Source organism: Somniosus microcephalus, chromosome 8, assembly GCF_052327205.1.
Source record: "Somniosus microcephalus isolate GS21.2 chromosome 8, FLI_Smic_1.0, whole genome shotgun sequence".
NCBI lineage: Eukaryota > Metazoa > Chordata > Chondrichthyes > Squaliformes > Somniosidae > Somniosus > Somniosus microcephalus.
The window spans coordinates 80,088,779-80,110,769 of record NC_140994.1 but is presented as its reverse complement, the minus strand read 5'-3'; the positions used below and the strand labels follow the sequence as shown (position 1 = coordinate 80,110,769).

The following is a 21,991-nucleotide window of genomic DNA, read 5'->3' as shown; positions in this document are numbered from 1 at the left end:
TCAAAGGTTAGCGAGCCATTGATATGAGAAAGGAATAAGTGACTAATACTTAGAATCATCGAGTCACACAGCACAAAAGGAGACCATTCGGCCCATCGTGCCTGTGGCGGCTCTTTGAAAAGAGCTCTCCAATTAGCACCACTCCCCTGCTCTTTCCCCACAGCCCTGCAAATTTTCTTTCTTTAAGTATATATCCAAATTCCATTTGAAAATAACTGGTGAATTTGCTTCCACCACGCTTTCAGGCAGTTCACTCCAGATCATCATAACTCGTTGCATAAAAAAAAATTCTGCTCATCTCCCCACTTTTTTTTAGCAAATTATTTCAAACCTGTGTCCTCTGGTTACCAACCCTTCTACCAGTGGAAACAGTTTCTTTTTATTTACTCTATCAAAACCCCTCATAATTTTGAACCTCTAAATTAAATCTCCCCTTAACCTTCTCTGCTCTAAAGAGAACAGCCCCAGGTTCTCCAGTCTCTCCACATAACTGAAGTCCCTCATCCCTGATACCATTCTGGTAAATCTCCTCTGCACCCTCTCCAAGACCTTCACATCCTTAGATACTTATTCAAGTCTTCAGACTTGTGACTTTTGCTGCAAATTTTAGGCACAATCTCAACACTGAGAAGTGCTGCTTCCGATGTAGTTTCATTCCACAGTAACTGTGTAAATAAGAAGGTGGTTTGGCCACTCGGGAGAAGCTGAACTGACACAAGGTGATTTACTGCTTGACTGTTTTTAAACAACACATAGGGATTTTTTTTTTACTGTAAAATACTTGTTTTTGTCTTAAATTTGGGCCCTTCTGTAATATTTATGATTCATGTAGAAATTTTTTGGGATGAATGGCCACATCCAATTGTGAGAATTCCCTTCAGTTTACCCACCCTTACGCAATGAATAATCCGGCTAACAAAACACAACACTTTTCACTTGCTTATCTTTCACAGTCAGAAGTTGGGTTGATTCAACTTTGTGATAGTGTCCCAAAGGGGAATTCTTGTGCTCGACAAATGGGTAATATCAACACTTGGGAATAGAAAGTGTTTTTTACTTTTGTCCTCCAGTATGAGGATCCAACACTCCCAGGTCATAAATAAAAGCCCAGACATCCAGAGACTGACGATGATTATATGGAATTGCCAAGTAATACCTTTGCCGTTTACCATTTTAGACCATTCTGAACAGAAATTTGTTATAAGACTTATTTTGGGGGAGTGGGCATATAAATACTATGCAGGAAATTCCAGGGAGCTTTTTGAGGGGGCGGAGTGAGATTTCTGCCTGCCGCTTTGACCAGGCGGTGCCCCTCCATCCCAAACCCTGGGGATAGGGGTCACTTCAATATTGGGGGTCAGGCGAGACTCAGATGTTCAGGTGGCGGGACTCGGAGTTGGGACCCTGCTGCTCTGAGAGGCCCTTACCAGGCCATAGGTTAGTTCACAGCAGGGAACGGGTGGGCAGCAGACTGCAGGTCATTCTTCCCTCTGGAATCAATTATCTTTGCGTTCTTTATCACTGGGCCCTTCAGAACGAGACCTAAACCTGGTCTCGGCAGGCGTGGGATCAGGTGCCTGCATTAGAGGCAAACTGGGGGGGCAGTTCTTCAGAGCAGCACTCCCCCAGTACTGCACTGAAGTGTCAGCCTGGATTATATACTCTGGAGTGGGGCTTGAAGCCACAACCTTCTGACTCCGAGGCGAGAGGGCTACCCACTGAGCCATGGCTGGTGCCTAAACAAGTAGGTGAACGGAACTACATAAAAATAAACAGAGCTGCTGCAGGTGATAGTCATTTTCATTTACATTAAAAATAATTTATTACATCTATCAAGCAGCTGTAAATATTTTAGAACATACCAGCCCCCTGTAATCTGGGAATCTTGTGTATTGTACTGGAATATATGACGTGTAAACACATTTATGATTCAGTTATTCCTGGCTTTCCTATCGTATTGTACTTCTTCCCCTTGTACAAGATGACAGGATAATTAATCTGACAACTTTTTTTTTCCTTTTCTCCAGCTATAAATAAGAGAGCAAACACTTAAACAAACACTTACAGACCTGTGTTATATTGCAGAGCCAATTCCAGCCTTTGAGGGCTGGCAGAGCGAGCTGGAGAATGGAGTGGAAGCCCATCGATCCCTGGGGGCTGGCAGATTGCTACATCACATTGCAGAAGGGGACAATCCGCTAATATCACCGCGCTGCTCGAGTTTCAGCAAGAGCCAAAGATTTGTGCTGGACACGGAAGCAGCCCCCTCTCCACCGAGCGCTCAGCACTTCATCATGTAAGAAAAGGAAAATATTCCGCTTTCTACATTTATATATGCAAATGTATATTCACAACACGATTATCATTTAAAAGAAGGGCCTTTACCTTTCATGTTTCAGGCGTACTGTGATAATCTTCAGGATAATGAGTAGGGAATGGTATTAGACGCCAGCCGTGACTCAGTGGGTAGCACCCTCGCCTCTGGGTCAGAAGGCTGTGGGTTCAGGTCCCACTCCAGAGACTTGAGCGCAAAAATCTAGGCTGACACTCCAGTGCAGTACCGAGGGAGTGCTGCACTGTCAGAGATGCCGTCTTTCGGATGAGACGTTAAACCGGGGCTCCACCTGCCCTCTGAGGTAAAAGATCCCATGGCATTATTTTGAAGAGGCGCAGGGGAGTTCTCCCCCATGTCCTGGCCAATATTTATCCCTGAACCAACATCGCGAAAACAGAATATCTGGTCATTATCACACTGCTGTTTGTGGGACCTTGCTGTGCGCAAATTGGCTGCTGCATTTTCCACATTACAACAGTCACTACACTTCAAAAGTAATTAATTGACTGTAAAGCGCTTTGAGGCGTCCTGAGGTCATGAATGGCGCGATATAAATTCAAGTTCTTTCTTAAATTTTACGGTTAGAATTGGCTGTTCAAATACTGTGAATAAACAGAGACAATAAATTAAATTGCCCATTGTTTCTTTAGTGGGAGTGATGACACATACTCCCAGTGAGATGCAGTAGAACATTTGGGAGTTTATTTTTGAAAAATGTAAACACTTCCTTTTTTTCAAGCTGTGTTCCCCAGTGTCTTGGAGTGTGTACATACTGTACCATCGCAATTCCTTTAGGAGGGACGACCTTGTGAACTTGGCAGTGCAGCATTTCCATCCTATCTATTAGGGGCAGAGCAAACACCACACATGGCTGTTCGTGTGCTCGCAGAGGCCACATGTAATTGGTGCTGCCAGCTCATTATAATAGGTAGGTCAGTGGCAGCTTGGGTAAGGAATTGGCTTAAGGACAGAAAAGAGCGAGTTGTGGTAAATGGCTGTTTTTCAGACTGGAGGATGGTAGACAGTTGTGTTCCCCAAGGGTCAGTGCTGGGGCCACTGCTTTTTTTGATATATATAAATGACCTGGATATTGGAATACAGGATAGAATTTCTAAATTTGCCGATAACACCAAACTTGGGGGTGTGGCAAACAGTGAGGATGATACCAATCGACTGCAGCAGGACGTAGAAAGGCTAGCAGAATGGGCAGACAAGTGGCAGATGGAATTTAATACAGAGAAGTGTGAGGTGATGCATTTTGGCAGAAGGAACAGGGAGAGACATTATACACTTAATGGCAGAATTTTTAAGAGTGTGCAAGGACAGAGGGACCTGGGAGTTATTGTGCATAGGTCCGTGAAGGTGGCGGGACATATTGAGAGAGTGGTTAACAAAGCATATGGGATCTTGGGCTTCATAAATAGAGGTATTGAGTACAAAAGTAGAGAAGTTATGCTGAACCTTTATAAAATGCTGGTTAGGCCACAACTGGAATATTGCATCCAGTTCTGGTCACCACACTTTAGGAAGGATGTGAAGACCCTTGAGGGGGTGCAGAAGAGATTTACCAGAATGGGTTCTGGGGATGGGGGATCTCAGCTACAAGGACAGGTTGGAACAGCTGGATTGATTTTCATTAGAGCAAAGGAGGTGGAGGGATGATTTGATAGAGGTGTACAAGATTATGAAGGTTTTGGATAGGCTAGATGGGGAACGGCTGTTCCCACTAGTTGGTGGTACAAGGACTAGGGGACACATATTTAAGGTTTTGGGCAAGAGATACAGGGAGGATGTGAGGGAAAACTTTTTTACGCAGCGAGTGGTGAGGACCTGGAACTCGCTGCCGACGGAAGTGGTGGAAGCGGAGACACTCAATGTTTTCAAGGGGAGACTGGATAGGCACTTGAGGGAAATAAACTTGCAGGGCTACGGGGATAGAGCGGGGGAATGGGACTGACTGGATTGCTCTACAGAGAGCCGGCATGGACTCGATGGGCCGAATGGCCCCCTTATGTGCTGTTATGACTCTAAGGGGGAGAAATTGGGTATAGCCCCGTTTGGGGTGCTAGTTCTGGCGAAGCGCAAAGCCTAGCGCCAGTAGCGATTTAGCGCCACCTGGCGCGATATTGGGTCGTGGCGCCCCTGAGGGTGATTGCGGCGCTAAATCAGGCACTGCACGAGGCTCTTAAGGCGCTAACCCGGGGGCGCAACACAATTTAGTGGCGACGGCGCGCAGCGCTGGTGCTTTCAATAATCACTTTCCCTGAGACGCACTGGCACCGGCCAGCTCTTAAAGGGGCAGGTCAATTGGCATCACCAGACACACTCACTGCCTTATAGGCCTTCAAAGCAGTGGGAGCCTACCTGTGGCGCACCAGCCTAGCAAGAAATGGAAAGGGTGAGGCAGAGGGCGGAACGCCTCACTGATGGGGCATTGGATGCTTCGGTTGGTGCAGTGGAATCAAGGCCAAGGAAGATGGTCGGAATGTGATTTATGTTTTGGACAGTCTCCCGGGTGTGAGGGGCAGTTATGTGTCAGTGTATTAGTTTTGCTTTCTGTTGCCATAGCTTTCTCATGTTTGAAGGAACCACATTTTGTGTAATGAAACACTTTCTTCATTTACAATGGCCATGCCTTCTATTTACATGCATCTTGCCCTTCACAGGCTTGGGGGTATCAGACCGGTTCCATTCCTGTTCTTGGAATGGCAGCAAGCATTCCGTGAGAGGGGCCTAGAAGCTACTTCTGATCAGCCTCTGACGCGCAGCCTGAGAAGAGCTGCTCGCGTAGAAGTTCAGGCCAGCAGGCATCTTCTCAGCCACCGACAGAGATGTCCTGCACCTTATCTGAGGCTGCAGATCTGGCTGAAGCAGCTGGCACAGCTCAGTCACCACCTCCTTTCTAAATCGCAGCCTTCTGACACACTGCTCCTCCGGCATGTTCATGTAGGAAAACTGCTGTCGGAAAACCCTGCCAGCGTAAGGTCTGCTGTGGCGACGTCTGTTGGCCCTCCTCCATCTGGCCATGCCCGCCCCCCTCTCCCTGCGTCTCAGTGCCCTTTCCAGATGATTCAGCAGCAGGACGTTCCCCTCCAATGCAGCCCCCATAATAAGTGCCCACAGGAAGGTTCCCCGTTGTCAAGGCTCACCAACAGCAAGGTGATGGTCAGAAGGCTGAAGATTGTCTGCCTGCGCTGGCTCAGTGATCAAATGGCTGTGTGTGCAGCTCAGCAACTCTTTGTAGCTCTCGAGGAAGTTGTGCTCCAAAAATGGCTGCTGCTTTTAAACCACACCAGTCCCCTTTAAATAACGCTCCTCCAGCCCGAGAGCGACTTGGTAAGGTCCAGGTAAGCTGTCACTATTAGTGCCAGGCGCTACGGAGGGGGGCGCCACTGAATTTCCAGTCCGGGGCGCCCAAAAGGCGTTGCACACTCAAATGACATCATAATCAGCCTGCGCCCATGAGCGGGTGCTAAGATTTAGCGCCAGCGCTAAATGCATGCTCAATATGGGGTGAGGCGCTAGGCGCCTTGCGCCCGCCCGGAAATTGGCTAACGCCCCACTTCTCGGTCTCTTTAGGCGTTAATCGGTGGCGCAACCAACCAAATTTCTCCCCCTAAGACTCTAATAAGTCAGGCTTGCAGCCAGCACTATCTGTGCTATTCATTGGCTGCACGCTTGTTTGTGGGGGGCGGGAGGGAACGGGAAATTGGGCTTGACTGACACCACTTAAAGGCAGCCAGCACCTCTTAAAGGGGAGGTGCACAAAGTGAAAGGTCTAAAATGGCTGCAAGTGGTACAGAGAGGGCACCCAGCGGTTCTTGCCCAGACTGTCGACAGGAAGAGTTAGATCCCCCCTTTCCTCCCTCCAGAAACAACTCCGTCGTCAGAGGGCAGAGGTTGCAGAGGAGGTCGATACCATGAACAATGCAGCAAAAAGTTCAATGACCTCACCAGAGTTGTCAATTCTTACCTCTCACCTCAACCTTGCTCTCACACCTGCTGCCTCAGTACTGACACTACTCCCCTCTCCTTCCCTTCACTCTCCAACAATCACTGCTACTTCTCCTCCTGTTCACACACACTGCTCCTACTTCTCACCACTGTTTCAACCCTCACTTCCTCACACCTTTCACACAACGTAAAAGCTATTCGACCATGATACGCACGAGACTATCACTAACACACTCCTTTCTTGCAGGAGAAGGTTGCACACAACTTGTGGCAGGAGGCCGTGACTGGAGGAGGCCGAGCCTATCTGCACATCCTCTCCCCCGTGGAAGACAACACACTGGCCATCAAGGGCCGGGGAGATTCATGGCCTTGGCTCGTGGCAACGCTCAGGGTTTCTTCACACCTTATCCTTTTCTCCCTTCTTATTTCTATCTCACTCTACATGACAAACTGCAGCTGCTTTCAGAAGCCACTCATCTCTCTCTGCTCTTACTTCGCACTACAAGCTAACCCCTGTCCCTCTTTCATTTCAGAAAGAGGAGTCCAGCCTTCCTGAAGATGCAGCATCACTCTTTCTCACCCTCGCAGCCACCAGCTCAGAGACTGGCACTACGTGTGCTTCAGAGGGTAGGCTAGAGGAGGGGTCATCAAGTGGTGAATCATCGAGCATGTGTGGAGGAGTTGGGACAGGGTGATAGCACGCCAGTCGCCAGTGTTTGAGATCACATATACTAATTGGGCTGCAGAGGACTCGGATGTTGTCTTTGGTCCAGGGCACCAAAGAAGGTTGATGGGCATTCGCCAGGAAATGCTCGGCACACTGGACAGCCTGCCAGGGCGCTTGTGCTCAATGACGTGGAGCATGCAGGAGTCCAGCTCCAACTTGTTTCAAGACTTCCTTCAGAGCATGGAGACCATTCTGGCTCCATGATGGAGCCTCTGCTGACAGCTCTGACATTTTCCATGGTAGCTCACTCTGCCGCACAGCCAGCTGGGCCAGACTGCCCACGCCGAGATACTGCAGTCTGCAGCTTGGCCCTCAAGGCCCAGAGGTACTTGGGGTCACTCACCGTGGCCATCTGATGTGTCCTCAATGGAAACTCAGCAGCCTTCCACCTCCCAAGCTGTAACCACTGGAGAAACACATCATAGGAGCACTAGGATAGGTAAACAAGCACATTAGATAAGCATTAAAGGGTTGTACTATGGTGATTCTTAATTATTTCTGTTCACTATTATACACAGATGGAATTGAGTTGCTGGATTTTTTTCCTGTGGATTTGGTGTTGGTGTTCATATTTGTAGTGAAGTGCGGGCAAGACCCATAAGACTGGACTGAAGAAAGGGAATCAAATGTTGGTAGTAAAGTTGGTGGTGGTAAAGACTATGGAACTGTTGATGTATTGGGGATGGGAGGGATGGTTCACATGAAGCACTCTTTTATAAGCTGCTCTCCAAGAGCTCTGGCAGCTAGGACACTGGTGGTTGATGCTGCTTATGTTCTTCCTCCTCTTCATGCTGCTCCTCCACCACCTCCTCCTGCTCCTGCACTTCTTGTTGCCCAGGTGGTGGTAAATGCTGGTGCCTCATTATTGCAAAGTTATGCAGCACACAACCACAAATCTGTAAACCTCCTCCTGAGCGGATGTGTTGCTCGAGTGCTGGATGATATTTCTGGTGGCAGCAGGGCTCTCCTTGTAGGTCAGCTCTGCGTCTGTGCCCAGGTTCCTGACCAGAGTCATAAGCCATGTCTGTCTGAAGGGATAGCCCTCATCACCCTGCAACCAGTCTGTGACCTGACAGCCCGGTTGGAATAAGATAAATGAATCTAGCCTTGGGATGTTTTACTCCATTAAAGGTGCTATATAAATGCAAGTTGTTGTTGCATAAAAGTGAGGGGCCTCGGTAATCCTGACAGCCGCAGGCAGTGCTGTCCATGCCCTGGTTTGAGGCTCCAGTTGTGGCTGCACCAGGAGACCAAGCTCAGTGGTAGCCTCCATAGTGAAGCGAAGACCCTGGCACATTGCACCTCTCTGAAGTTCAGCTAGGAGAAGTGCTCCCTGAACCCCTGCTTGTAGGTATGGTCTCCTGCACAGTGTTCTCTTCCCACCAGCCTTCTCCCAGCTGCTCCGGCTCTCTCCTGTATTCTCGTCCTCCAGTCCCAAAGGCAGACCTACCAGACCACCCATGACTGCAGTGAAAGTGTCCAGATGGCAGACAAAGCAGAAGGCAGAAAGTATGCCCCTAAAAAACGCCCAGGTTAACCAGCAGCCTCAGTGCACAAACCAGTAACGAATCTGTATGTAGTGGACGAACCCTTTTAAATAGCTCTGCTGCATGGCAGTTGCTGCCTATTTGCGCCATGATTTGCCGAGTGAGTTTATCACGTGCCAAGTCGGGCAGTGGGGCAGACCAATTCACAAAAGGGTTGGACAACAAATGTTGTTTAAATATTATAATGAGGCTTTTTAATCGTTTCGCCACAGATTGAGCACACCAGCTGCCATTTTGGACACTTGGGTGCCATTTTACACCTGCAGAATGGGCGCCGCGTGATCGAACTTCTAACCCAATCATTTTGTTTCTCTCTCACACCTGACAGCTATCTCTTGCCCTGCCAGTACACTTCACACCTAATCTCGCCTATTACCATCTTGTCTAGCTTCGAACACCTTTTATTGTCTCTTTTACTTCTTTTGTTTCTTTTAATTCTTTTGTCCGATCGCAGCCCTGCCTTCGATCTATTTTCTTTTCTTTCCAGTTTTGAAGAAGGGTTCGACCCAAAACGTCAACTCAAATTTCTCTCCACGGATGTTGCCTGACCTGCTGAGTTTTTCCAACATTTTCTGTTGTTATTTCGGATTTCCAACATCTGCAGTATTTTGCTATCGTACTGTTAACCTCACCCAGATCGTATGATCTTCAATAACTCTCAGACAATCCACAGCGTAAGCACCAACTTGCGTATGACATTGATGGAGAGCTGCCGTGCTGTCAGACATGGCAGCTGAATAATAATTGCACAGTTTTCCTCGTGCGCAGTAAGGCTGCATTAAAGGCAAATTAATGCCATCTTCCTCAGCGTTTCACACTTAAAACTGTAGATTTGCACCATAAGGTGAAGGCTACCCATCCACATCAGGTGGACTGTCCCCGAGCACAGCTTCCCTGCCACAGGTGACCTCCTAGAGCGCATGTTGATGCCCTCCATGAGAAGTACAGATCATCTTCTAAGTATCGAGCCCAAGTCCCAGGCCCTGCCAGTGACCCCGAAGATTACCGACAGCATCAAATATTCAAGCAAAAGAGGTCGAGGAAAGAGCTGAGACCATGAAGATGAAAAAAGAATCTGTGCGGGGTTGTACAATTCAACACAAAATAACCACAGCATTTGATCTGTATTTCTTCAATAAAGTTTTATATTGGTATATGATAACTAAGCTTTACTCGTCAAAAGATGGTCCTAATACTAATTAATCCTGTGCTAATTGAGTGCATGGGAGATCGAGGAGGGTCTCTGAACTGCTGAGGTGGCCTCTGCATCTCCAAGTTGGTATCTATGCACAGGCATGGCCAGGTAACGGGAGAACAGCCAGGCTTCTGATTCCTCCTCAGCTTGATCTGCTTGGCCAGCCCTGCATGATGCTGCCAATCGAATGTTCCTCACAGCCCCTTGCGCCATGGTGCTGTTCTTCATTACCCTCCCACGCCTTGCCCTCGATGTAGGTCTGAAGAACCGTATTCACTTTCCAATGGCAGTATCACAAAAGCTGGGACCCATTTTCTCTCAAACGTAGCTGTGTAGGTTCAGGTCACTCCGCTGCATTGTCCAGCACTTGCTGAGGTTAAGTTCCCTCTTTCTGCACAAGCTCACTCTGTCAGCGACCCGCTCAGTCGGCCTGTCCCGGCTCAGGGAGCCTCTTGCTTGCACTGCAGTTTAATTTTCTATTTTTTCCGGACTCGGCCGGAAGAATCGCTTTGAAACTTGCTCGACCATCTGAGCCAGACTCTTGATTTAAATAGTACAATCAGCCAGCTCAACTTTGCACTTAATTCACTCAATTTAACAGAAAGCCCAATCAGCATAATCCTCAGGCAACCTCCAGTTCCCCCAGCACACGTACAGTGCAGAAAGAGGTCAGTTGGCCCACCACGTCTGTGGTCAGTTGGACCACCAGCTCTTTGATGGTGCAACCCTGACACAATCCTGCTGTTCAGCGCTCTCCCATAACCCAACACCTTTCTCTGCTTTCAACTATCATCTACCTTTCCATTGAAAGATGCAGTGGTCTTCCCTGTGGCAAAGCATTCCATGCTCCAGCAACCGTCTTTGGAAAGAAGTTTCCTCCTTGCTCTTTTCGTGACACTCTTTTAAATTGAAGGGCCCTCATCACTCACTCCCCAACCAGAGAAAATAGCCTTTCCCTAATTACCCTATCCAAACCCTTCATAATTCTAAAAACTGCAATGAAATCTTGTATATTTCTGTCACTACAGCCTCCAACTGTATTTCGAATGTCCCTGATGCTGTTGCCTCCAGTGCCCCACCAATCAACTTATTCCAAACATTAAGTCAGTTCTTCCAAATATCCGTTTGTGCTAAATTTACTCTCGGGATGTGGGCGTTGCTGGCAAGGCCAGCATTTATTGCCCATCCCTAGTTGCCCTTGAGAAGGTGGTGGCGAGCCGCCGTCTTGAACCGCTGCAGTCTGTGTGGTGAAGGTACTCCCACAGTGCTGTTAGGCAGGGAGTTCTAGGATTTTGACCCAGCGACGATGAAGGATCGGCGATATATGTCCCAAGTCAGGATGGTGTGTGACTTGGAGGGGAACTTGGAGATGGTAGTGTTCCCATGCGCCTGCTATCCTTGTCCTTCCAGGCGGTGGAGGTCACAGATTTGGGTGGCTGACTGCATAGATGAGGAGAAATGGGGTGCAACAGAAAGTGTGAGAGAGATTGGCCCAGAAATTCGGGTCTCCACAGGTGAGTATGCGCTGGGTACACACCCGTAGACCCAACGAAAGTCCCGGTTTCAGAGGTCGAACGCGTACGCCGGAGAGGCAGCGCGTGCACCTGGAACTTACATTTTTTTCCAGGTTTCTCCGGGAGGGTAAGTCTCCAGGAGTTACACTTAAAAAGCAGGCGCAAGGCCTCCTTTTAACAAGGTAAGTGGTGAATTAATTAAAATTAAAACATTTTTTCTCACAGGTTTATTATTTTTAAATACATTAAAGAAAGGTAAGTTTATTTTTAGCCCTGTTAGAAAATGTAATTAATTTTTTCAAAAATTTAAATTATTGTTTAAAAGTTATTTTATGTAATTTATAGTTATTTTAAAAATGATTTTTTAAAATTTATTTGAAGTTTTAGTTATGTTTTGGGGCTTATAGTATTTATAGTTTTGACAGCTCTTCCTGTCAATTTTATGAATGGGCATTTCCCTGCTACCATTGGTTCTCCATGGCCCACGTGATCCCAGGGGACGCTTCGAACTAACTGCGCCCCTGGGATACGCAAGCACAGCGCGCCGGCAGTTGGAGGAGGCCCAGGATCGGAATCCCATGCGGGCCCACAGCACAACGGCCGGCGCGCTAGGCAAGTGCAGGTCGGAGGCTTGCACGCGCGGGAAGCCTCCGACCCGAATTTCTGGGCCAATATTACAACAAAATCTGTACCTTCAGTCAGAACCTGCACAAAACCTACTGCACCTGGTACTCCCAGGCTGTCTTCCATCCAGGTACTAACCAGGCCTGACTCTGCTTAGCTGATGAGATCAGGCATTTTCAGAGTTGTGCAAATTGTGTAAAACAAAAAAAAACGAGAATGAATCAGGAGAGAGCAGCAGTACAAAGCAGAGTTTTTTTTTCATTATTTTGAATGAAGAAGCATCCTTCACTCACCTCAGGAATTAGCCCCGCTGACACCGAGAAAAGTCACGAGGCCCCCATCCCTTTGGAAGTGTTTTGATGTCAGTTACATTTGGATGACACTGCCATTCTCCCTGCTCCATAAGAGGGCCCTCCAGGGATAGCTGCTCGCTTGGAACCTCGCTTGCATTGAGCGCAGTTCAGTGAACTGTAGATCAATCACCCATTGACATTCGTATCCAGCGAGTTGAGCCTCACAAAATTACCTTCATATCCCCACCTGCTGAAATATTGCCTGAGGAACAGTTATAAATCTGTGTACAATTAATCCCTCTGGAATTGGATTGGAGGGTTCACAGGTGATATTTTGAAGAATGATTTAAAAACCTGACAAAGGACTTCATAATTTCTTCCTCATTCAGCTTCCTCATGTACCACAGAGGTGCGATAAAATAGGACCTAGAAAGAGGAAGGTGACTTTTAATTTCAGTTAAGTACCTGGTCAGAATAGACTTGTCATGTTATAGATCATCTTTTGCCCATGAATCTATCCTGTAATGTTTGGTGAAAGTATAATAATTGCTCCCCGCTGGAGCCTTACTGCTTAAAATGACTTGTTACGATTATCCCAAGATATAGATGTCAACCTTTTTCATTACTGAAAGAAAGAGCTTGCATTTATATGGCGCTTTTTACAACCTCCAAACATAATTACCTTCATATCTTATGTTCTTGTATACTCTTATGTGCGACTGACTGAGTGAGTGTCTTTTGTGCATATGAGCTCCAAGCTTGTCCAGATAGAAATGCTCTTCCAAATTTCACATAGCCCAGTAATGTGTTGAATGCAAATAAATTCTGGCCCTGCCAACTGTGAATGCCTGAACTATAATTAAAGAAAACAAGAAAATGGTACTAAAGACATAGGAGACCAAGACTGGATGATAGTGAGCCATCTTTTGGTGGAAGCTATGTGGAAGGATCTCCTATTCTGGAGACAATTGGGAAAGATGCCTTTATATGGGATGGGAGAGTCATCTTGTACTGTCCTGACAAAAATGGGTCTGAGCACTTTGTAATTTTTTCTTCACAACCTGGGTTTACTCCTGTAATACACGGAGGATATGGAAAAGATTTGCTTAGTAACACGCACATTCTTGTAGGCAGAGATTTTGGCGTCGGTTGTTGCTCAAAGGAACATTTGTGTTTCTGTGAAGGGTGTTCGGGTTGTGGTATTGATGTCATAACTGCTGAGCTGTTGTATTTTAAATTGACCCTCCACGGTACTCTCCTTCAAGGCCAAGAAACTCTACGCTGGTTAATTCTGAAGCTGAAAACGGTCCAATGTTGGTGACGCAACTGACTAAACAGATCCAGAATTTAAGAAAGAAAATACGAAAATATGAAGAAAAATTTGAGCAAGAAAAGAAATACCGGGTATGTGATTAAAAAGTTAGATTTAAGAACATTTATTAAAATTATTTTATTTTGAGGCGCTCTAATATAAACTCTTAATAAAGTTTAGTCTACGGTGTTCAAAATTCACTTCTGTACTTGCTGGAATGTTCACTTTTTCGTTATGTGACACAAAAACCAACCCTGCCTTAGAGTGGAAAACCTGCTGCATACAATGAATTCTAGGAAGATAAAATGTGAAAGGCCAAATGACCTATGAAGTATGTGCCTTGTATAATCAACCCAAACAGGGACGCCTCCACACTTACTTTATTTCCCCACTTAATAAATCTCCTGAGGTAAAATGAACCCTCTCCAAGGTAATCCAAGAAAAACTCCCTCAATCTATTTTTCTTTTATTCTCTCTTTCTCTCCATTTTCACACCTCCAATGCTCAATCTGAGCTGATGGATTTCCACAGTCACCAAACCCATTCTGAACCAGATATTTACCCAGCTCTTCAATGCAGCATTAACTATTGCTAGGAGTCTGTTCCACGTGCCCACTAATCTTTTGGAGGGGAACAATTCTTCTGATAACTCTTAGACTGCTCACAAGTGCAAGAAAATTCCTGTTTTCCTGGCTGACTGATTTTGTTTGCTTCTAATTCATGCACTGTGATACTGAAACAAGCATAAAATTGCAGCAATAATGATCACATAATATTAATCATAAACTATTATATTAAACACCCAAAGCACAACTTAACGCCTTAATAGAAAATATCAATTAAACACTTTATGTATTTGTATTTGACAGTTCTACCATTTCCCTTCAGATTCTCTCTTCCCCTATTTCTCTTTTTTAATACCAACTTGAATTTTACACCACATATTCTAACACCATTTTTCTTTTTTGTAAATTTGAAAGTGCTTGTCTTACTTTCTTCACCCCTCTCACTACCACCATCTATTTTGGAGGTCATAGAGTCATAACGGCACACAAGGAGGCCATTCGGCCCATCGAGTCCGTGCCGGCTCTCTGCGGAGCAATCCAGTCAGCCCCATTCCCCCGCTCTATCCCCGTAGCCCTACAAGTTTATTTCCCTCAAGTGCCTATCCAGTCTCCCCTTGAAAACATTAAGGGGGAGAAATTGGGTGAGTAGCGCCACCTGTTAGCACCTAAAGAGGCAGTCAGTGGCTGTAGCGCCACTGGCTGCGTCTCCCGCGATATTCAGTAGGGGCACTAATGGTGGCGTTAGGCATTTGCGCTGCGCTGCCACCGATGACTTCATCGGTGTGTGCAGCGCCCCATTCGTGCCCCGTTCACGATATTTGGTAGCGAACGGTGCAGTTGCTACCCGCGCCCGGTTCACGGGGCCTTACTGTGCCGGCAGCGGCGCAAGTTAAGGTGGAGGTGCGGGGCGGCTGCTTTTTCGGCGGCCGCCTGCCAGCACCTCTGTCCCCGGCCTCCTAACCTCCCCCCCGCGGCATTGCCAGCTGTTTCCTGAGAGCCCGGCACTTCTCCTTGGTGCCGGGCTCATTTGCCGGCACTCGCGAGCGGGGATCGCGCTGTTGCAGGCACCTCCCCCTTAACAGTGGGAGGAAGGCCTGCAGTACCGCAGCGTGCCGTGCCGCAGCATGTGGCGCTGTGGCACGTTGCGCTGTGATAATCAGTTTCAGCGCCCTAAGAGGGACGCGGAGCGCCTCGAGCCTCGCCCCGTGTCCCTCGAGGGGCACTGAAACTGAATTTCTGGCGATCGGTATCACTCCGATCGCTGCGCTAAATCCTGCGCTCAGGCGACTTTTGCGCCACTTTGGCGCCCCAACCCAATTTCTAGGCCTAAGTGTCTCTGCTTTCACCACTTCCGTCGGCAGCGAGTTCCAGGTCCTCACCACTCGCTGCGTAAAAAAGTTTTCCCTCTCGTTCCCCCTGTATCTCTTGCCCAAAACCTTAATTCTGTGTCCCTTAGGCCTTGTACCATCAACTAGTGGGAACAGCCTTTCCCCATCTAGCCTATCCAAACCCGTCATAATCTTGTACACCTCTATCAAATCACCCCTTAACCTCCTTTGCTCTAATGAAAATAAATCCAGCTTCTCCAACCTGTCCTTGTAGCTAAGATCCCCCATCCCCGGAACCATTCTGGTAAATCTCCTCGGCACCCTCTCAAGGGGCTTCACATCCTACCTAAATTGTGGTGACCGGAACTGGACGCAATACTCCAGTTGTGGCCTAACCAGTGCTTTATAAAGGTTCAGCATAACTTCTCTACTTTTGCACTCAGTACCTCTATTTATGAAGCCCAAGATCCCATATGCTTTGCTAACCACTCTCCCAATATGTCCTGCCACCTTCACGGACCTATGCACATTAACTCCCAGGTCCCTCTTGTATTGATTTCTTTGTGGGTTCAATGACGAGACATTTATGAAAGAGAATGTCTTTTAATCTAAAGTCTGTTCAACTCTTTATACAGCATTTACGGGAGACATCATGCTAGTGATGCATCTAGAACGAAACTGAAACTAAACTAAACTGCCTTGCTTGTCTCTGTCACATGCCCTCTGCTGGTCAGGCACAAGCAATCAATACATGCAAACATGCTGGTAAGGCATCATAATCAAACAGGCAAATACCATCTCTATTTGCTGATATCATTACATCTCCTTTTCTTAAAACAAAAGTATTTTACTTTTAACTAACAACATGTTTTCTTTGTATTAATCTGCATTTTAACTGTAACACTTAATGAACTTACATTATCATTATCATGATCAAGGTTTTTTAACCTTGCTTTGTGTGTTCACATGAAATATGTCAATACACTAGAACTTGAAGAAAGAATAAGATAACATTACTTCCTTCTATAACAATAGTCCTTAAATTTGCTCAATGAGTCTCTCAGGAGGCTTCATGTGTCTTGAGGATTTTCTGATTGATTGTCCTTGAATCTGAGTTGTTGCCTCAGATGATGTGTTCTCAGCTGTGTGATCAGGTTGTTCAACAGTATCAGTCTCTTGACCTACTGTGGCTGGTCCCATGAGAAGATCTTCACGATTTCTTCTCAGAACAGCACCCTCATCTGTCTGAATGGTGTATGATCTTGGTTGAACTTCACTCAGGACAGTTCCCTTCTGAGTCCATATGTTTGTTTTGTCTTTGAACCTTACTTGGTCACCAGTGTGGAGTTCAGGTAGGTTTTGTGTTCCTCTGTCATAGTAGTACTTTTGCTTTTCTTTCTGTTCTTTGAACTTCCTCACTTTCTCCCCCTCTTTTGTTTTCAGGAGGTTCTCCGGGATGGGTAGGTTTGACCTTAGCCGACGTCCCATCAGGAGTTGGGCTGGTGACTTACCACACTCGAGCGGCGTTGTGCGGTATACAAGCATGCTTTGGTAGAAGTCAGTTCCACTGTCTTTTGCCTTGTACATCAGTCTTTTCACTGTCTGGACCGATTTTTCCACTAGTCCATTGGACTGTGGATAGTGAGGACTTAACGTTGTGTGGACAAAGTCCCACTCTTTGGCAAAGTGTCGGAAACTTGCATTGTAAAACTGAGGTCCATTGTCTGTGAAGACCTCGCTTGCCACGCCATGTCTGGAGAATATGGCTTTCATACATGTTATCACAGCATCTGCAGTGGTGGTGTGCAGTCTACAAACCTCTGGATACAGGGAGTAATAGTCTGTGACTACAAGATAGTCCTTCCCTTGACATACGAATAGGTCAGCGCCTACCTTCTGGCAAGGTCTGTCTGGCGCTGGGTGTGGCTTTAGTGGTTCTACCGGATTGCTTGCTCGATATTTCAGGCATATTGTGCAGTTTGACACCTCATTTGTCACATCTTGGTTGATTCGTGGCCAGTACATCACCTCTCGTGCTCTTTTCTTACACTTTGATTCCCAGATGTCATCCATGGATCTTTTTTAACATCTCTTTTCTCAGACTCTTTGGGATAACTATTTTACTTCCTTTGTAGATGATGTCTTCGACCACTGAGTTCTGCCCTGCAGTTCCAGTACTCTGCCATGTCAGGTGAGCAGTCTTGCTTCATGTTGGGCCATCCATTCAAGATGCTTTTCCTCAGTCGTCTCATTGTTTCATCTTTGTTTGTCTCATTCTTTATGAGCTCCATTTTTGCATCTGCTATGGGCAGTGCACTTGTGATCATGTCCACGTAGGCGTTCACTTTTTCATCCATTGTGGTGTTTGCGGGCTCACTTGGGTCTACAGCTCTGGACAACGTGTCTGCTGTATACATCAGCTTACCCGGTGTGTACGCAACATTCAGTGTATAGCGTTGCAGCCTGATCATCATTCTTTGTATTCTAAGCGGACAGCTATTTAGTGGCTTTTGGAACAATGCAATCAAGGGCTTATGGTCAGTCTCTACACTGATTGCTTGTCCTGCCACAAACTGGTGAAATCTTTCACAGGCGTATGTGATGCTGAGCAGCTCCTTTTCTATTTCAGCATATCGCGTCTCCGCGTCTGTCATTGAGCGCGATGCATATGCAATAGGTTGCCAGTAGTCATATTTTTGCAGAAGAACGGCACCAAGCCCACTCTGTGATGCATCTGATATCTTGATGGGTCTCGCTGGGTCATAAAACCTCAGAACTGGTTCCTCTGTGAGCAGTTTCTTTAGATCGCTGCATGACTTCTCATGCTCATGATTCCATTCCCATTCTATGTTCTTTTCAGTTAGTCTTCTCAGTGGCGCCATCTTTTCTGAGAGGTTGGATATGAATTTCCCCATGTAGTTGATCATTCCATTAAACCTCTGCACGTCCTTTTTGCATTGTGGCTTTGGCATATTCTCAATGGCGGACACCTTTCTGGGATCTGGTCTGATGTCCTCACTGCTAAGGATATCTCCCACGAATGTCAGTTCTGTCACCCCGAGCTGGCATTTCCCTCTATTCAGCTTCAGGTTTGTTTTCCTTGTTGCTTCCAGCACTTTTTTCAGTCTCTCGTCATGCTCAGTTCTCGTGGTTCCCCATACTATGATGTCATCCATTGATGTATCAACTCCCTCCAGGTGCTCATAGATCATATGGATAGTTTTGTGATACACTTCAGGAGCTGAGGCAATGCCAAATGGTAACCTTAGGAATCTGTATCTGCCAAATGGACTGTTGAACGTGCACACTCTTGAACTTGCCTCGTCCAGCTTCATCTGCCAAAATCCTGATGATGCATCTAACTTGCTGAAATACTTTGCATTTGCAAACTGTGACATGATTTCCTCACGTGTAGGAAGCTTGAAGTGCTCTCTCTTTATTGCTCTGTTTAGATCTCTTGGATCCAGGCAAATTCTGAGCTTTCCATTCTTTTTGTCCACTACGACGAGGGAACTCACCCACTCAGTTGGCTCATCTATCTTCTGAATCACGTTCAGGCTTTCCATCCTGTCCAACTCTGCCTTCAGTTGCTTTTGAAGAGCAAACGGAACTTTTCTGCATGGATGTATGACCGATGTCATACTTTTATCTACTCTGATCGTGTGTTCTCCTGGAATGCAGCCTAGACCCTTAAATAGGTCTTTGTACTCTTTCATGAGTTCATCATAGACTGTCTCTCCTTCGCTTTCCACAACGAGGACTCTCTTTACCAGGTTCAATCTCTCACAGGCTTTTAAACCTAGTATGGCTTGCACATCCTTTGGCACCATGATTAATGCTAGCGTGTGCTCTCTGTCCTTGTGTGTTACTTGGACAATGCATCTTCCTTTCACTGGTATATCAGTACCTGAGTATCCTGTCACTTTCACTTTTATTCCATGTATCTTTGGTCTGGGTCTAATTTTCTTAAAATCGGTCTCTGATATCACATTAACTTGTGCTCCTGTATCCAATTTAAATGGAATGTGTATGTCATTCACTTTTAGTGTCAACATCCAGTCTCTTTCTTCTTTTTTGTTTTCAGACACAACATCTACATAGAACTCCTCTATCTCGCTTTCATCTACTGTATGGACCTTGCTTTGTTGCGCTTGGTTCTTACAGCAACGGGCATAATGGTTGTTCTTGTTGCAACTATTGCATGTTTTACCATATGCTGGACACTTTCTTGGTGGATGCTGTGTACCGCATTGACTACATGACTTTCGATTGTCCCTTTCATTTTCGTTCACTGGCCACCCCTCTTTTTTCACATTGGCGCTCGTTTTGTTAAACGGTTTGTATCCGTTCTTTCTCACTGCATCCACGTTGCAGCTATTGTCACTGAACAGCTCCTTTGCCTGCAACTTCACAGTCTCTGTAGCCCTACACAGTGCTATGGCTTTTCCCAGGTCTAGATCTTGCTCTCTTAGCAGTCTTTCCCTTAGACCATTATCTGGAATACCACACACCAGTCTGTCTTTTATCAGCGAGTCTGTCAGTCCCCCAAATTCACATGTTTTGCTTCTGTTTCTCAGTTCAGTCACATACTGATCAATAGTCTCTCCCGTTTTCTGTACACATGTGAAAAATCTGTGCCTCTCAAACGTCACGTTACGTTTAGGTATGCAGTAGGCCTCAAACTCTTCCATTATTTTAGCTAGCTTCATTTTGTCTCCATCAGCAGCGAATGTGAAGTTATTATACACCTCCAGCGCTTCATCACCCACGACATGTAAGAACAGTGACGCTTTCATTTTATCACCTTTCTCGTCAGCTCCGATTGCTGATAAATACAACCCCAAACGTTGTTTGAACCTCCTCCAATTTTCAGCCACATTACCTGTCAACTGAAGCATCGCCGGTGGGTGTAAACCTTCCATTTTTTCACTTCGTTAGCTATTCTCCAATGGTAAGCAACGATGTTCTCTTTTGGCTTGCTAATTTGTGGAGAGCTGATTTAACTTCAGATTTTTTCTCTTCATCTCTTTCAATCACTTCTGACACCATGTATTGATTTCTTTGTGGGTTCAATGACGAGACATTTATGAAAGAGAATGTCTTTTAATCTAAAGTCTGTTCAACTCTTTATACAGCATTTACAGGAGACATCATGCTAGTGATGCATCTAGAATGAAACTGAAACTAAACTAAACTGCCTTGCTTGTCTCTGTCACATGCCCTCTGCTGGTCAGGCACAAGCAATCAATACATGCAAACATGCTGGTAAGGCATCATAATCAAACAGGCAAATACCATCTCTATTTGCTGATATCATTACACCTCTGTCCCTGCACACTCTTTAAAACTGTGCCATTAAGTGTATATTGCCTCTCCCTGTTCCTTCTGCCAAAATGCATCACCTTACACTTCTCTGTTAAATTCCATCAGTCACTTGTCTGCCCATTCTGCTAGCCTTTCTACGTCCTGTTGCAGTCGATTGGTATCATCCTCACTGTTTGCCACCTCCCCAAGTTAGGTGTCATCGGCAAATTTAGAAATTCTACTCTGTATTCCAATATCCAGGTCATTTATTTATCAAAAAAAAGCAGTGGCCCCAGCACTGACCCTTGGGGCACACCACTGTCTACTATCCTCCAATCTGAAAAACAGCCATTTACCATAACTAGCTGTTTTCTGTCCTTAAGCCAATTCCTTAGCCAAGCTGCCACTAACCCACCTATTCCATGAGCCTCAATTTTGTTAACCAGCCTTCTATGTGGTACTTTGTCAAATGCCTTCCTAAAATTCATGTAGACAACATTCATTGCACTCCCTTCATCAATCCTCCCTGTTACTTCATCAAAAAATTCAATTAGATTAGTCAAACACATCTGCCTTTTACCAATCCGTGTTGGCTCTCCTTAATTAGCTTAAACCTCTTAATTTTTTCCTTGATTATTGTTTCTAAAACTTTGCCCACCACTGATGTTAAACTGACTGGCCTGTAGTTACTAGGATTGTCTTTACACCCTTTCTTGAACAATGGTGCCTCATTTGCCACTTTCCAATCCTCAGGCACCACCCCCGCATCTAGGGAAGATTGGAAAATTATGGCAAGCCCTTCCACTATCTCCTCCCCCAATTCCCTTAGCAACCTGGGATGCAAGCCATCGGGACCAGGTGACATATCCACTCTAAGCATACCCAGCCTTTCTAGTACATCCTGTCTATCAATTCTCACCCCTTCCATTGCTTCTACCTTTTCTGTTTCTACCTTTTCCACTTCTACCGATATTTTGTCAGCATCCACCTCCTTAGTAAACACCGATACAAAGTACACATTGAGTATTCTAGCCTTACCCTGCATCTCTAAGCATATATCACCTTCTTTGTCCCTAATAGGCCCCACCCTGCCTCTTACTACCCATTTACTGTTTACATGCCGGTAGAAGATTTTTGGGTTCCCTTTTATGTTAACCGCCATTCTACTCTCATATTCTCTCTTTCCCATCTTATTTTCATCTTCACTTCCCCTCTCAACTTATTGTATTTGGTCGGTTCTCCCTTGAAGAATTCACCTGACATGCATCATACACCTTTTTTTTGTTTTGTCA

The 21,991-nt window shown here is 45.9% G+C and overlaps 1 protein-coding gene across 1 annotated transcript in view; it reads left to right on the top strand.

The window, feature by feature from the left end:
* Nucleotides 1-21,991, top strand: part of fam13c (family with sequence similarity 13 member C) — an 86,105-nt gene that overhangs the window by 9,392 nt on the left and 54,722 nt on the right. The window contains exons 3-4 of the mRNA XM_085994912.1: nt 2,086-2,296; nt 13,455-13,593. Of these exons, the coding sequence (XP_085851038.1) occupies nt 2,086-2,296; nt 13,455-13,593 (350 nt within the window). The remainder of the gene's footprint in view (nt 1-2,085; nt 2,297-13,454; nt 13,594-21,991) is intronic.